The following is a 15,933-nucleotide window of genomic DNA, read 5'->3' as shown; positions in this document are numbered from 1 at the left end:
CAGACACTAACACTGCAGAGTGCATCTAAGAGCTCAGTATCACAGACGAGGGGCTAGCTTAAAAGAATTCAAAGTACCTTATTTTAATTTCTTGACATGGTAAAAGTTTACATACTTTCATCTGGCAAGAGAGCTCAACAAATTAAAATGAATCAATACAAAGAAACACAAGGTGGAGTGCTGCTCCCAGATAGCAGCTACAACGCAGTTGGTTTGTTACAGAATATTTATTAGCGGGAAGACTAAGAGTTGACTTACTACAAACAACAACAGAAGAGTCTATTGAAAGGGCCAGTGGCCCTCCACACTCTGGGCAAATCCCTAGGGAACCAGCAAGAGACAACATGGCTCTTAGAGGTGGAAGCAGAAAAAAAAAACAAAAACAAAGTAAATAAAAAAAGAAAGTTCATTTCATTTGTCACTGTTGTTACAATGAAGTTAACACAACTATTAAGGCTACTGCACAATAAGAATATAGGGGTGTAACAACGAGACCTGGGAAACAGTGAGGTTCCAGAAATAAATGATTTAACATTCCCTGAATATGGGACTTAAGTAGAAATACTATAAATAAGAAAAATTTGGAGCCTGCAGCATTGTGGGACCACTTCCCACACACAAAAACTGACGCAACACAACCGATCATTTCCAAAGGGGTTTGTAATGGACCATGAAATGTTCCAGCAGCTTAGAGGAGTCAGTAGGCGCACGAGGGTGCACTTTCGCAGGGGAAAGAATACAAGGTTTGCAATGGTACTGGGTGGGAATTGGCCATCCTCACCCCAAGCACTATTGTCGCAGCTGGCCTGCTCTGCCTGGACAGCAGGAAGCACTGCCAGGAGAAAGCAGGTTCCAGTCTGACCACGTGTAGAAGCTATCGGGAGTTTAGCATCAGACCTCTGGCTCCTCCCTTCTCTCAGCCTGGGGAAAAGCAACTCATACTGAGGAGGCACGAAGACTCACATGAAGTTGGTTTTAACCAAGAAAGTGGCTCTAGTCAATTTGCAAACTGGAGCAGAAGCCGCATGCGCTCACAACCAGCCAGTACAGCAATCAGCCCTAGTGACAAGCATCACCTTTAGCTCTGCATTGACTTGGTCAGAACTAAGGCAGAGACAGATGGACCAGACTCTACTGAGTCAAAAAAGCCACAAAGCAACTACAGACCTCTCTGTGGCACTGGAACGTGGCTGTGGCCACCAACCCAGAAGGGGCAGGATCCTCTGTCTTTGCAAATAAGTCAGTGCAGAGTACTGGCAGAGGGGCTCAGCTGCAGCCAGCACTGAAAAGAGCTGGCTTTCAGCCACTGCACCACCACCCAGGCCTTGTCTTGTGCTGAAGACTGTCTGCTCCATTCACAGAGACCACAGAGAAGCCTCCAGCCAAGAGATGGAACAAGACAAGGGCTTGGTCTCTACTGTAGTTCCTACTCAGGTAGGAAGAAAGGCATGAAGGAATGTTCCTGCCTGGCTGGCGCTCTGCTCTCACTCTGCAGTAGCCTCTAGGGCATCCCAAAGCAGCAAGGCCTTTTTCTTTACCAGATACTAGAGGGAGGGAGAGCTCCTGAGACCTGAATAAAACCAATCACAAAACTAGGTGAGAATTTCTTTAGATTTTAACTAAGAATGCGATACTATTTCCAGCCAGTTTCCCATCTCGATAGTCATGTAACAAACCAAGGCAATGACGGTCTTTAGTTGACTGAACAGTTCTCAAGTTCAAACGTTGACACTTAATAAAGGGTCTCAGCATTGCTGCTCCGAGGCCTCTTGATCTTCTCAATGTTTTTAAGGATCATGTCATGCAAAGTGACCTGCAAAAAAGGAGAACACAACTCAGAAATGAAGGGAGGATGTCACTTAGAATTCAGGCTTCACAACAACCACTGATTTGAACAGTATCACAGCTCATCCTGGTACTACTTTCAACCCCTGCTTGCAATCACATATCTGCTTAAAATAAGGGCTTTGTTCAGCAACACTTTACAGAAGCTACTGCATATAATACAAAAAAGAGAACATGTCTATACAGAGTATAGGAATGGTTTGTACTGCCTGAAGAATTTAGGATTGCAGGTTCCCACAGCAGCGTAAGGAATATTTTGGGCCCAGCTTCCATGAATACTCAAGTTGGAAACACCCATGTCTCTGGGAGATGGGGAGGCAAAAAACACTTAGCTCTTCTTGTTAGAGCCAAAGCAAACCAGGGAAGAGATAGGCTTCTTGCCAGGACTAGCTGTAATCACAGGGAAAGGGGAGAGCAGCAGAAGGATCAAAAAGGCTCTTTCTATTATTATGTGGGGAGCCAGTGAGAGCTCTGGTTTTTCACTTACATATTGATTCCTCAGCTCTGAAATGATCAGGCGCAGACTAATATATTCCTTTTCATCAATCTCTGTCACTGTGCGGCGGTAGTCCTCCTGCAGGAAATAGATGCATGGCTAAGTGGCCTGAGCTCAGGTGTGCTTCCATATATCAACTGAAAGTCCTACCTTTTACAAAGGAATCCCCCTTTCAGTTTCCTCTCCTCTAATGAAGATGTTCTGTATCCTTATATAGTCCCCTCCCCTTTCCCACAGGGCCCTTAGCTCAAAAAGGACAGTGATGAAGTGGCCTGAAGAGTCCCAAAAAGCAGCAGCATGTAAATTGTAAAGCATCACTTCCCCGTTTACTTACCACATGAGGGTACTTAGCTATTTTGGAAACCAGCTTGGCTCTTGTGATATAATATCTGTTAGGAAAATGGAGACTGCAAGTCAGACAAACAGTACCAAGATTTTTCCAGACACAACCTGCCCCAGCAAAGCTGGAGGACCTTCCCCAAAAGGTTACTTTTCCCAGCAGGGCTCTGTTCCTTCATACCTAGAAATCTGGTCCAGGTAGGATGCTGCCTCACTCTCCACAGTTCGAAGCTCAGCAACTGTTTCCTCCTGCAAAGGAAGCCTTCACATGAGACTGAAATTGGCCACCGTGGCTCTAGAAGTACCCTGTCTCAACAGTTCCATGTCAAGCTCAGAATTGGATTTTAAAACCTAAACCAACTCCACCACTGCAGACATTGGATACTATGAAATGATTTGGAAGAATCCTAGAGGTCCATGCTCCTGGGGCATAGTTCTCCGCTACAGTAGGGCATACAGCCAATGATATCTTACCTGAATAGAAACACCAAAGTTGTTTCCATCTTCTATCCTGGGAATTAGAAGTTGCACCCACATTTTGACCTGCAGTAGAAAGATTGCTATACGGATCATTGCCAAGATTTTCATAGAGAACTCTCGTTATTTTTTCCAAAAGCCCCCTATGACCCTGTCTTTGCCATGTAGCTCTTGATAAAATCCTACAGGTTCTTCATGCTCACACACCGCTTCTTACTAGATTACGTTTCTCATGTGGCTGAGAACCCACGCAAGCATAGTAGCTCCCCAAGGGAAGCTCTCCTGATTGCACCAAAGCAGCTCTCAGCAGGTGTCTGTTACTATGTAAGAGGGTGAAGAAAGGCCTCAAGGAGCCTGTAAAACAGACAACATCCACCTTCACAAGGTGTACTACAGAACTCCCTGAGAGCTCAGAAAAGGAACATTTCCCTACACCTACCTCCCAGACACGTTTTGGAATCGCAGGACTCATACCATTGTCATTTATAAAATACAGAGGATCTTGCTCCTTCACTCAGAGAAGCTTCACAAAAGCAAAGGAGCAAAAGTATTCTAGTGCCCCCATTTTCTCCAGAACTCAGGGCTGCAGCCCATACCCACCGTATTACACTTCTCAATAAGCAGCCTGATCTCTGGTTTCACTTTCTCAATGATGTCCACCAGCTGCTGGTTGCTCTTCAGCATCCCATTGGGCATCACAAACACTTTGGTACCTACAGTGGCAGAGCAGGCAAACACATCAGTCCTATGTGGGAACAGATGCACCAGGAGATCAGACCAAAGGTCCACCTGAGTATCATGTCTCCTACAAAGGCTAGCAGTGGACACTCAGCCAGGATACAGCTAACCTGTGAGGAGGGGGGAAGTCAGGCATGGGATGGCTGTGATTGCCACAGAGGAGAGAAGATTGGAAATATGGAGCTTAGATGAGAACTGGAAAGCTCTAGCCTGCCGAGCCTACACACAAATGATTTTCCTGACACACATATAAGAAGTGTTTCTGCCTCAGCTCAATCCAGAGCCTGAGGTCTTCCTCCAGATGTTAAAAGCTTTTAGAATAGATCCACAGGGAGGCCAGTTGCTCCTGTCAGCAGGCCAAGCCTAAGCAACTACTACTTATGTCTATCAGAGAAATCCAAATCCTGCTTCTAAGAGCTGGAGCCTGACTCCTCTACAACAGAATATCTGTACGTCAGGCTATGAGGTTGCAGGGACAGGTCTTCATAAGCAGCAGATGCTGTCGGGACAGGGCAAGTGGGATTCAAGTCATTTCATTCCCTTAAGGCATGGCTCAAGGGACAGGTAGCAACAAAGAGACTCGGGGACTCTTACCCTGAAAGGTCTCTTCACGGTCTTCCAGCTTCCTCTTTTTCATATTTGGCTAAAATATACAAAACGTTTTACTCACAAACTAGTCAAAAGCTATAAAACTGTTGCAGAGGAAATAAGGATAACATTAGAGCCTCTGCTACACTCGTGGTTTTTAACCGCTGTCTTTAAAAACAAAGGAGGACTGTGAAGCACAGCATTACCCTCTAGCAGACTTCCCAAGCTTGGGAGACCAATTCCTAAAAGCCTTTGGGAGGCTGTTGTTAACTAATAATATCCTAATCCAACACAGAACCGGCCATGCAGTTTTAATTATCAGAAGCAGGGAGCTCAGCCAAGAGAGTAACCTTACCCCATCCAGTCCATCATGGCTGTTTGTGAGAAGAATTGGGTCAGGCACTGGGAGGTTCATGTCTGAATGGATCTGAGTGAGATCATGAATATTCAGAATGGGCTCCTGGAAAATAATGCATATTTGTTATTTAGTTATGAAATAATGACTTCTGTCACACCGAGCACAATGAGACGACAAAAGTTTTACATCTCCTCCTTATTCAACCACAACATAAGGACAAATAGAAAAAATATCTAACAATTGGACCGTAGCAAGACCTCCTTCTGTCCAAGACCAGAGTGCCAGCTCTAGATAACGATCAAAGCTATCGTCTCTCTGCAACGCTGGGCATGCTGGAGTCCCACAGCATCATGAAGGACAGCCCAAAGTTGCTGAATATAAAAGAATAGTAAGTGTGTTGATCACATGAAGAAAACTGAAAAATGAATCACCCTCTCTAGAGCTAGCAGCATTTCAGTACATGCAAGCAACAGAGCCATCGCTTCACTTCTCTGTGTTACGGCGATATACACGAGTAAATGCATAGGAAGGATCTGTTCCAGTCACGTCACTTTCTGGTACACAGTCTTAAAATAAAATAGAATACAGAAGATAACACGTATATCTTACTTTCAGGAACCCATCAAGTTCTAACAGCTTCTTTGGGAAAAAGTTTGCCACCAGATCTTCAGCCTGATAGAGAAAAAATAGTCTATGAAGTGAAACAATGCCATGAATTCATTGTGAGCAAACAAGAACACCGGGAAAACTGATTGTTCAAAGCCAGGAAACAGCAGGGCACGTAAGTTAGGGCTTCTAACAGACTCCACACAAAGCCAAAGGGAAAAGATGCTGAGTGAGCCACAAGGCTGTATAACCTCATCTCAGTCAATGACTAAAGCAAGCTATTAACACTTCTAAGATTACTAAAGACATTCAAACTGCAGCAAACTGTGTCAAAAAGATGTGCCAAGCTACCTCTTTCCTCTCAGAGGATACTCACCTCGCTCGTGATCCGCTCTCTGAAGGAGTCAACCTGCAGAAGGAACAAAGCAAAGGTTCAGAAACATCCTAAAAAATTCCCCAGCTCAATACAAGCTGAGCACCGTGCCCTGCACTGATGGAGTCTGCCCTGGCTCTGAACTCCGGGCACCTCCTTCATCTTGTGAGAGCATGCGGAGGACCGGGAGACCCCAGGATTGATGAAAAGCAGCCGCACGCAGCCGCACGCACCCACTGCCTCCTTCTCTTGCACGGGCCAAGCTCCAAGGGCCAACGCACAGCGCGAGAAGGAGCCCAGAACAATAGCTGCGAGGCCACAAACCGCCAGCTTCAGCGCAGGTTGAACGCGGCACACACCGAGCGGAAACGGCTCGGGCGCGGCCCGGTCGGGGCCCAGCCAGCAACTCCAACCCGGGAGCAGCGGAGGAGAACCCCCGGAGCAGAGACGGTTGGGCCGCGCTAGAGAGGAGCGGAGAAACGGCCAAACGGCCCCCACGGAGGCGCCGGGCCAGCCCCAAGGCCTGGGCAGGCTACTCGGGGCGGGCCGGCAGCAGCGGCGGGCCGCTAAGCGGCTGAGAGCAGCAGGCACACCTTGAGCTTCACCTCCGGGTCCACCTTGAGCAGCGAGGCCATAGCAGCAGGTGCGAATCCGGGTCTTGCCGTGCCACAGGCCGCGCCTGCCGCCCACCCCACCACCACCACCACCGGCTCCGCCGCCGCCGGAAGTGAGGTCCCACAGCGTACCCACCAATAGCAGCTTGCTCGCTCCCCGCCTGACCGCACCGCCGGGTCCTGGCAGCTTGCAGGAAGGAAATAGAGGGGAACGTGGAGAAGAAAATGGCCGCCATTAGGGCGTATACACCCCTGCTAGGACCTTGCCGGGCCGTGCGTCACGTCCGGCGGAGGCCATGGCGGCGGTGCGGGCTTGGGGCTGAGTGGAGCGGAGCGGGATGGAGGGTGGTCGTGCGCCTGCCTGCACTACGCAGGTCAGCTTCGTGTGCCAGCGCTGCAGCCAGCCGCTGAAGCTCGACACCTCCTTCAAGATCCTTGACCGGCTCACCATCCAGGAGCTCACCGGTACCCGGCACAGGGTGGGGGGTGGGACGGACCGGCTGGGCAGCGCCGGGCGCTGATTGATTTTCTCCCCCAGCGCCGCTGCTGACCGCCGCACCTGCTCGGCCTGGGGATGTGCAGGAAGAGAGCGCCCTGAGCGAGGTACGGGGAGGGAGCGGATGGGGCGCGGCTGCACCGCGGACCCCGGTAACGGCGGTGCCTTTCCCTGCAGGAGGCCTTCACGGAGGGTCGGCAGGACGGCGTCTCCAGGAGGTTCATCCCACCAGCCAGGTACGCGGCCAGGGCAGAGCCCGCGGGCACACCGTGAAGTGCCTGCCTTGGGCCAGGCAGCACTGCAAGTGAGGTGCTGCGTGCCTCCGATTGTGCAGAGCCTCTTGGAGCCTGGCCCTGGAAATCTGTTTTCCATGGGCTCTGAAATGCACTCAGGAGGAGTCCTTTAAAGCCACATAAATATACTGAGGACACTTCATTAGTTGTGGGCTAACACAAAACAGTCTTGGTAGAGCTCCTTTAACTGCTGTCCCCTCTTCTGGCGTGTTGTCTGTGTTCTTCCTTCCTGAGAATTGCCCTAGATCTAAGCCTCGCACACAGCCTCGTTCCCCTATGCCCTCTGCATTCAATTCTCGGTAAAATTCTTTCCAAGAATGATGTCGACAGAAAGCGCCAACAGCTTCACGCTGATTGGAGAGGCATCAGATGGAGGCACGATGGAAAACCTCAGCAGAAGACTGAAGGCAAGTTGTACATGAGCTGGTAAACTCAGCTACTTTAGACTTGATGACCTTAGAGGTCTTTTTCAACCTAAATGATTCTATGACTCCGTGAATATAGCATCCGCTTTTCTAGACACTGCAAGATTGAAGTGTAAAGTTTGTCATGGCATTGGCTTTCAAATATTTTGGAGGGTGAATAATTAAGTAAGCATAGCTGGCTTATTTTTAATCAAGATTTAATCTCTTAAAACACTTTGTCAAATGAAGAGGCACAAGCCCATCTGTTGGGAAGCAGCTGGCAGCTGCCTGCAGCTTTGCTTGAACTAATGGTGAACTTCTCCTCTAGGTTACTGGTGACCTCTTTGATATCATGTCTGGGCAGACAGATGTGGATCACCCCCTTTGTGAGGAGTGCACAGATACTCTGCTAGACCAGCTAGACACACAGCTAAATATCACCGAGAATGAATGCCAGAACTACAAGTGAGTAATCTGGAGTTGGTCAGGGTATTAGTTGGTTTAGTTTGGAAGCTATGGAAAGAATACAGACTTATTTTGTGTTCTATAATCAGTAATGGAAGCTCCTCACCTTAGCACTTGGTTTGAGTGAGATGAAGCGCTTACTTCTGAGGATCCTGTGATACATAGCTTCTCAAACTGGTCTGTAACTCCACTGGAGTGACAGATACCACCTGCCCAAGGTGCCCATGTGGCAGCACTCGCTGTGTGATCCAAGTGCTTTGCAGAGTTATTCACAGGCAGTAACAGGTCCTGCGTCACCACCTTGCTTCGCTGTGCTGCTGCATCTGCACTCCTGACTCATGGTGCAAGATCAAAGTAGAGATTAATGAGAGATACTCCCTATGTACATTAAGATTGGAGTTCCTGTTTATACTTCTGTTCATGTGCTGGGCCTGCCACAGAACCATGAACTGTTGGCAGAGGGCCTTTTCAGGTTCTCTGTTCTGATAACCGTGTAACTGTCCTACTAGGAGATGTCTGGAGATACTGGAAAAAATGAACGAGGATGATAAGGAGAAACTGCAAACAGAACTGAAAGAACTTGCACTGGAGGAAGAGCAACTGATTCAGGAGCTAGAAGATGTTGAGAAGAACCGCAAGGTTGTGGCTGAAGACTTTGAGAGAGTCAGGGCAGAGGCAGAGCGACTGGAGCAGGAAGAAGCTCAGTGAGTGAACTGCAACTCCAGTCACTGGCAGATAAAATGAAATTATAAAGCGTAGAAACCTATAAATAATGCCCAAATGCACATCTTGTTCTTTGCAAAACTGAAGCTGGACAAGCAAAAAAAATTCTAGTATATCATGTGAGTACTTACATCTTTTCCTTTAAGAGTCTTGTACCTAGCATTTCTTGTCTTGATTTTATTTGAAGGTATCAGAAAGAATACTGTGAATTTAAGAGACAACAACTGGAGCTTGATGATGAGCTGAAAAGTGTGGAGAACCAAATGCGTTATGCCCAGATGCAACTGGATAAATTAAAGAAAACTAATGTGTTCAATGCAACTTTCCACATCTGGTAACGTAGATGCTGAATATTGCTTCAGTTTGCTAAGATTCTGCGATATAGAACCATTTAAATAAACACAGCATTTGACAGAAAAGGTGCTAGTCAAGTTGTAGTGCAGAAAATGGACCCACCTCCCACTAGTGGCATCTCAAAGATTTGCTGCAGTTTGCAGATATGCGTGAGGAGCCTGCAAAATGGCTCTTTGCTAACTGTGTTAACTAGCTGGCATCTATTGTGCTAGCCAAATTTCTGTCAGGCTTCAAGGAGCATGCAGCTCACTTGTTTTTGTTTTCCCAAATGAACTCCTTCATAGAAAGCAAAACATTTTTGGTGTTTATATATACTTTTAAACCACGGTCCTCAAACCCTCATTCTGCATGATTAGTAGTGTGCATTCTGTAGCTGTTTGTAGGTGGCCCTTGTTTGGTTAGCATGCTAAAGGCTGTTCCTGCCCCAGTGCGTTTATTTATAATTCCTCTTATCACAGGCACAGTGGTCAGTTTGGCACAATAAATAACTTCAGACTTGGCCGTCTCCCCAGTGTTCCTGTAGAATGGAATGAGATCAATGCAGCCTGGGGGCAGACTGTGCTGTTGCTGCATGCCCTTGCTAACAAAATGGGCCTGAAGTTTCAAAGGTATATGCAATATAATACACATTTCACTTATGACCTGGATAAAGACTTTTAGACTCACCTGCCTGTGAACTGCGTGTTCTTTCAGATACCGACTTGTACCATATGGCAACCACTCATATTTAGAGTCCCTCACAGACAAATCAAAGGTAAGTAATCCTGAAAAAGTTGCAGAAAATTGACCTTGAACACCTCAGATTCCTGCTCATACTGAAGGACACAGAAGACTAAGTCTGCTCTTGAGAGTATACCTGTATGAATTTATGGTATAGGGGAGCTGGCTATCCTGGTTTCAGCACATAGTATCTCACTCCAATATCATGTATCAAGCCACTGATTCTGCCATCCAGGAGCATTAAAAAAGGCAGGACTCTTGCATTCCACAGAGCAGCTGATTAGAGGAAGTTAGTGTGATTTGGGAAGATTGTTGGTGATTAGGAACTCAAATCTTCTCCTGATAACCACTAACATTAATGTAGTAGACTCTTAGCACAAAAAAAAAAAAAGCACCTGTTACATGCCACAAACTACTTCTAAGCATCCTAAGCTTAAGCTTCACATAGACTAAAGATTTGCAAGGACAGCATCTACAGTGGAGTGCTTAAGGTGCCTGAAATGAATACATATATATATCTATATCTATCTATCTATATATTTTTTTTTCCCCTAGGAGCTACCATTGTACTGTTCTGGAGGCCTAAGGTTCTTCTGGGACAATAAGTTTGATCATGCGATGGTGGCTTTCTTGGACTGTGTGCAGCAATTTAAAGAGGAAGTGGAAAAAGGTGAAACTCGGTTTTGTTTGCCTTATAGGTAAGTGTTGCTGTATAACATCAAATTACCATGTTATATGGTGTCCCGCTCAGCACTGTTAGCTGACGTCTGGACCTGTCTACAGCACTGCTTGCTTTGCAGTCCTGTCTTTTGGACATCATCTGGTGTTCTTTGCAATGTGCAGGATTATCACCTTTGCTCTAAGTCTGAGATTTAAAGCTAGTTCCTCAGGTGAGGAAGTCTGAGGCTTGCTTCATTTCTTTTAAAAACAAAATATTCTTACGTACTAAGAATATGAGTATCAGATTTAAAGTTTAGTACTTAACATCACATTGAAATTAAATGCTTGCTGTAGTAACTTCTTAATAATTTTTGTGTGTGATACAGGATGGACGTGGAGAAAGGAAAGATTGAAGATACAGGTGGCAGTGGTGGTTCTTACTCTATTAAAACACAATTTAACTCTGAGGAGCAATGGACAAAAGCACTAAAATTCATGTTAACTAACCTGAAGTGGGGTCTTGCCTGGGTCTCATCCCAGTTCTATAACAAGTAGCCGTGTCAAGAACTTGTCCTGGCAGCTGTAGAGAGTCTGCATTTTATTGGAGAAAGTCAAATTAAGAAGTCTCTGAATACTAACCAGTAAAAAATGTTTACAATACCAAAAAATCCACATGACACTTTATTTAAAAAAAATAAAAAACATTATTACAAGTAGTATATAGAAAAGCAATACATAAAGTTATATAATTGAGCTGAACTGAATTTAAAAAGTCAGCTACTGAATAGACATTAAACTGGTATTTTGGTTGTTTATAGATATGTATATAAGTTACTGTCAAACTTCAAAATGCCAGTGAGTTTGATACTACTGTTACAGCTTAACAAAACATAGGGGTTAGAAAAGTGAAATGTTTCTAAGGGGGAAATAATGTGGAAAAACTCATGGAAGGTCTGTTTGGTCACTGAAGAACAACTACAGCTTAAAATAAAATATTTTCTAAGTCATTCCAACATTTCTTTTTGCCACTGAACTTCACAAGGGTTTGAAACTGTTTAAAATACTGTTAGCTATGATGATATCACCTATTTGTAATATTTGCTGTAGCCTGTTATTGCACAGAGGTGCACTGAGTAACACCAATAACAAAACACACCATTCTACCCTGAGAGTGCTTTTATCTAGCACACACTAGTCACAGCGTAAACATCCCTTAGCACTTATGCAGCTATGCTGAACAGGCACCTGCTGCCATGACAACTAAATGCAGCTTTCAAAATAGATGTTTTCTTTCCACAGCACTGCTCAAGTAGCTGGCTTGCTTAAGGCAAGAGCAAACAAGCCTCTGACCGCTGGCAAAGAGGGAACACAGTAACAAGCAGCCTGGCTGTAGCAAGCTGTCTGAAACAACAGTTAGTTTTCAAACCAGCAGCAAAGAGAAAGTACAGCCCAGTTTGTAATAACAGGGCTTGTGAACTTGTAGCAATACCGACTACCAAGCTGAACAACATTCACATTAATGCTTTTTCAAAACAAGACTCCTTACAGTTTTCTGTTTCTTCAAATGAAACATATTCATAAGTTAAATGTAGCTCTTACAATAAAGCTTTTGGTGCTGAAAATGGTATTGCTAAATACTGCTTTGTTCCTGTGTACCTTTCTCTTCACAGCACTAGTGCATAGCCTGGAAGAACAAGCTTTTCTGATTTAAACATAGCATATGGAATGTTAGAGAACACACGTAGTATTCAAAATCAAAGGAAAATCAATTTGGGTGCCCTGCGTAGTATCACAGGAGATGAAATACTATCAACAGAGTAACTGTTTGCTACTAATAAACTAACCAATAGATCCAGAGGATAGCTCTATTTAAAAGGTATAATTCTATTCTCTGGAATTTTTCTTCTACCTCCTATGGTGCTGTTTTGGAGTGGTACTGCCAATAACGTGTTTGAGTACTGCATACGAAAATTCTGAGATACTTTGTGAAGTAATGCCAGTAATACAGTTTAAATGTTCCACAACCTTAAAAGAAAAGAAAAAAAAAGATACTTAATTACAGTGCCTAAAAGGCATTAATTTACAGAGCTACTTCTTAGTCCTGCCCCAAATCTAAGAATAATGCTCCACAAACCCCAAGTCAAGTGTGTTTTTGGCTCAAGTCAAAACCTTTCAGTAGGGGGTGAAGAATAAGGGGTGGGTTTTTTTGTTTGTTTGTTTTTTAAATGAATTTCCTCTACTAAAGAAAAAAAAATGAAAAGGCTACTGTCTGCAGTGCACTGCTTGTTATTCAGTAGCAACTTGGGCAGAAAATTGTCCAGTTATCAATGAAACTGACTCTCTGAGTTTGTTTGAGCTGTACAAAAGCTAAGGCAGGAGGATGTGCTGACAGTAATGCCAGCACATGCCCTCCTGCTGAATTGACTTTGTGCCCTCAGACCCATCTTATAAAAGTGTGCACGCTTCCTGCTAATAAACCGAAGGCTGTCAATTTCATCTCACTTCCAGTAGAGTCTACCAACCTCTGGCAGTGCTTAAACATATAAATAACCTTCACTTTTTTCCCCCCACATAGAGCTAATTTGTTTGGAAATGACTGTACCTTCTTCCAGTGCTCAGGGTCTAGCATGAAGGCACTTGTGCTGATGATTCCAACTGCCAAGAGCATTAAATCTTCCTTTACTATCAAAAACTTTGCTCTGCACAAGTAAAAGCATGTAATGGTGTAAAACAATGCTAGTTCAAGAACACCTGTAATCTTTGTACAGCCTACAGACATTTTAGCTTGTACAGTCACTCAGTCCAAATAAAGCCTGATACTATTAACGTTAATTAACAGTACTAAAGCTGGATTTTTAAGATGAAATTAAACACTTTCCTAGCTTGCCCCTAAAGTAAATGTGGTGAAGCACGTTGTTTTGAACTGCTATATTATGCAGCATCAACGATGTTGAAAGCCCCCCAAATTAAGATATTTAAAAACAGATGTCCAAAAAAAAACCAGCACAATGAGAATTATAGTAATATATTTTTGTAAGGTTTTAATTACAAATAATTAATGTAAGCCACTTACACCTGCAATTCACTTGGTGTCGAATTCTCAACGGCAATATTCAGTAAAGTGTCATAGATGGGATCTCTTTTAAGATAGAAGAAATCTAGTAGTTGTACACACATCTGATGCAGTGGTTTTGCAGGAAGTAAGCAGCCATTATGTCCTGATGTGGAGATCACACACAAACATTTTGGATCAATAAACCAAATTGGAAAGAAACATTAGTCACTACAAGTGAAGAATGCAGATTTTTGGTGACAGCTGCCCTTTGTTTCTGAATGCCACAGACCCTCTCAATCTCAGTGTAATTACACTCCTGAAATTCAGGTTGTCAGACCTGGGCAAAGCAAAAGGTAAGTCATTTTAGAAAATGTGCTCTTATACTAGGTTTAGTGAATTTAAAACAACCTTTTATTGAATGGGTCAGGACTGGTTGTCAGACAATACCCTGCAGATTCTACTAAGGACAAGTTCTCATCTGAAAGGTTAAGTCTGAGAAATTTCACATTCCTTCATAGTATGCAAAGATTTGTAACATGGGACATTTTGTTTCAGATAGCTATACTGCAGTAATAGCTCTGTTACTCTTAAAATTCCTTACCATTCTCTCTTAATAATGCTCTTACCTAAAACCTCTAGAAGCAGTTCAATGTAAGCCAATGGAGTCGACACATTGATCTGGAACTGCAGTGTTTCTAAAACAGTAAGCTCTGACTCAAGCAACTCTTGTTTAGTATATGAGTATTTTAAGGATTGCAGAAATGTTAAAGCTGTGTCACTGTTAACTGCCTGAAGAAGAGAAGAAAGGAAATGCAATAGGGCACTTGTTAAAAACACAGTATTATGTTCTTATTGCTTTACTCCTCCCATTAAGTTTAAGCAGAAACCACTGTGGTGTTGACACTGCACGCTCCCACAGCTGTCTAACTTGCCTTTTAAGCTGGCATGAGAAATCCAGCTGAGAGTTTTCCCTCAGGTTTTCTGTACCCACATATAGTCCCCAGCCAAGCTCTCTGTAGCTCTCTGCAGCTCTCTGCATTCTGACAGCCACAGGCTGGGATTTCCAGCTGCCTGTACTTTCTTCCTGACTTGTACTGGGAACATTTCCTGACACATTTTCACAAGATGAGTTACAATTAATCTGCCCTAAATGCAAGAGACTTAGGGCCTCATTTTGCTATCCTTTGTATTATCACTACTGATTTTCAGAAGAAAATGTATTGCTTAGAGAGGTTATATACTTTTCTACAATATTAAAAAATGCAGCAAGAAAAGGCTCTTATAGCTTACATTATAGTGTAAGGAAAGTTTGCTCGCAAGCTGAATGCATGACACAAGTCGTAGGACAAATGTGTCATAGATCTGTTCTTGCAGAGTATTCTGGCTTCTGCCTTGTTCACTGCTTGTAATATTCTCTCGGGGGGACGTACAGATTTGTTCTACTTGCTTGATCATAAACCTACAAAAAACAGTTCTACTAAGAAAAAAAGAAGCAGTTCTGCAAGTATGCAATATGTGCATAGTTATAGATTTGAACTGAATGAGTAAAAAGATAAAGCTCCAGATACAAAAAAAGTATATAGTTTGAATGACTGGTAAAGGGCCTGCATGGTGTTAATTGTGATAGAATGAGAACTCTACTCAGTCCTCAGCATGTTATTACCTTTCAAGTAGCTCTACTGCGTGATACCTTGTTGGTTGGTCCAGGTGCCATTTTTCAGACAGAAGGAATATAAATTCTGGAAGAAAAAACAAAACAAAACAAAAACCACCTAAGCGCAATGAACTTCAGCCAACAGACACCAGCTGTACAGCAGTTCACTGATTCAGGAGTTAATGGTGATTGTGCTGGGCCTCACCCACGGTGCGTGCCTCCTTGAAGCAGCCTGCAGGGCTGGGCAGCATGCTAAGGTGCTGCTCGTTCTCCATGGCCAGGTGGATCAGCGTGTCCTCGATGATCTCAGGAGCAACTTCACCAAAGAGCGGATCTGGGTTGGAGAACCTGGACACTACTGGCACCCGGGACCCCATTTAGCAATTTGCGACTGAAACTTCGAGGGCTGTAGTAACAGTAGTAACTCTTCACAACTACCAACGCCAAAAGACACACAAAAGCAAGCAGAGCTGCTACACTTAAGGACTCGGAAGACCCACCCACAGCCTCCAGAGGGAAACACGAAGTGCAGCGCGCAGACGCAGCCCTGCGGGCAGAGCTCATCCCGCCTCGACGCCCCCTGCGGGACCGTCCCCGCCAATCAGAGCGGGCCTCCCACGACCCGCCACGTGCCGGCATCAGCCAATCAGTAGACGCTCCGCTTCAGGCCACTTG

The 15,933-nt window shown here is 44.5% G+C and overlaps 3 protein-coding genes across 6 annotated transcripts; 1 reads left to right on the top strand and 2 right to left on the bottom strand.

Moving 5' to 3' along the window:
* On the bottom strand, positions 213–6,687 carry PSME3 (proteasome activator subunit 3). Of its 3 annotated transcripts, none has more exons than XM_021377977.1 (11): positions 6,571–6,687; positions 5,824–5,856; positions 5,451–5,513; positions 4,839–4,943; positions 4,490–4,538; positions 3,758–3,870; positions 3,155–3,223; positions 2,862–2,929; positions 2,676–2,730; positions 2,333–2,419; positions 213–1,813 (listed from the first exon to the last, which is right to left on the bottom strand). In XM_021377977.1, exons 4-11 carry the CDS (start codon positions 4,896–4,898, stop codon positions 1,733–1,735), a joined length of 582 nt encoding a protein of 193 aa, XP_021233652.1. In that variant the 5' UTR covers positions 4,899–4,943; positions 5,451–5,513; positions 5,824–5,856; positions 6,571–6,687; the 3' UTR covers positions 213–1,732. The 3 variants fall into 3 exon arrangements, with proteins under 3 accessions (XP_021233652.1, XP_021233651.1, XP_021233653.1); XM_021377976.1 differs by lacking the exon at positions 6,571–6,687 and adding an exon at positions 6,414–6,564; XM_021377978.1 differs by lacking the exon at positions 6,571–6,687 and adding an exon at positions 6,054–6,244.
* BECN1 (beclin 1) lies at positions 6,695–11,562 on the top strand. Its single transcript, XM_021377968.1, has 11 exons — positions 6,695–6,899; positions 6,973–7,037; positions 7,108–7,166; positions 7,540–7,630; positions 7,956–8,092; positions 8,602–8,796; positions 9,003–9,149; positions 9,628–9,777; positions 9,863–9,923; positions 10,445–10,587; positions 10,936–11,562. The coding sequence occupies exons 1-11, from the start codon at positions 6,773–6,775 to the stop codon at positions 11,102–11,104; spliced, it is 1,344 nt and encodes a 447-aa protein (XP_021233643.1). The 5' UTR covers positions 6,695–6,772; the 3' UTR covers positions 11,105–11,562.
* On the bottom strand, positions 12,146–15,877 carry CNTD1 (cyclin N-terminal domain containing 1). Of its 2 annotated transcripts, XM_021377975.1 has the most exons (7): positions 15,464–15,870; positions 15,268–15,343; positions 14,895–15,063; positions 14,231–14,393; positions 13,623–13,767; positions 13,152–13,248; positions 12,150–12,574 (listed from the first exon to the last, which is right to left on the bottom strand). In XM_021377975.1, exons 1-7 carry the CDS (start codon positions 15,633–15,635, stop codon positions 12,455–12,457), a joined length of 942 nt encoding a protein of 313 aa, XP_021233650.1. In that variant the 5' UTR covers positions 15,636–15,870; the 3' UTR covers positions 12,150–12,454. The 2 variants fall into 2 exon arrangements, with proteins under 2 accessions (XP_021233649.1, XP_021233650.1); XM_021377974.1 differs by having other exon boundaries at positions 12,146–13,248; positions 15,464–15,877.

The sequence above is a fragment of the Numida meleagris genome, chromosome 26 (assembly GCF_002078875.1).
Source record: "Numida meleagris isolate 19003 breed g44 Domestic line chromosome 26, NumMel1.0, whole genome shotgun sequence".
In the NCBI taxonomy this organism is placed as follows: Eukaryota; Metazoa; Chordata; class Aves; order Galliformes; family Numididae; genus Numida; species Numida meleagris.
This window is presented reverse-complemented; position numbering and strand designations above follow the sequence as displayed.

Bases quoted from the DNA above. Each gene is read 5' to 3' on its own strand.
- PSME3 (XM_021377976.1), bottom strand. From the start codon at position 6,455: ATGGCCTCGCTGCTCAAGGTGGACCCGGAGGTGAAGCTCAAG. The intron at 4,944-5,450 runs GTAAGATATACG...ATTATTTTCCAG, and splicing joins AACTTGATGGGTTCCTGAAA to GAGCCCATTCTGAATATTCA. The intron at 2,930-3,154 runs GTAAGATATCAT...CTTCCTTTGCAG, and splicing joins ACTTTGGTGTTTCTATTCAG to GAGGAAACAGTTGCTGAGCT.
- BECN1 (XM_021377968.1), top strand. From the start codon at position 6,773: ATGGAGGGTGGTCGTGCGCCTGCCTGCACTACGCAGGTCAGCTTCGTG. The intron at 7,167-7,539 runs GTACGCGGCCAG...ATTCTTTCCAAG, and splicing joins AGGTTCATCCCACCAGCCAG to AATGATGTCGACAGAAAGCG. The intron at 9,150-9,627 runs GTAACGTAGATG...CTCTTATCACAG, and splicing joins AATGCAACTTTCCACATCTG to GCACAGTGGTCAGTTTGGCA.
- CNTD1 (XM_021377974.1), bottom strand. From the start codon at position 15,635: ATGGGGTCCCGGGTGCCAGTAGTGTCCAGGTTCTCCAACCCAGATCCG. The intron at 15,344-15,463 runs GTGAGGCCCAGC...TTTTTCTTCCAG, and splicing joins CAAGGAGGCACGCACCGTGG to AATTTATATTCCTTCTGTCT. The intron at 13,768-14,230 runs GTAAGAGCATTA...TCTCCACATCAG, and splicing joins ACTGCTTCTAGAGGTTTTAG to GACATAATGGCTGCTTACTT.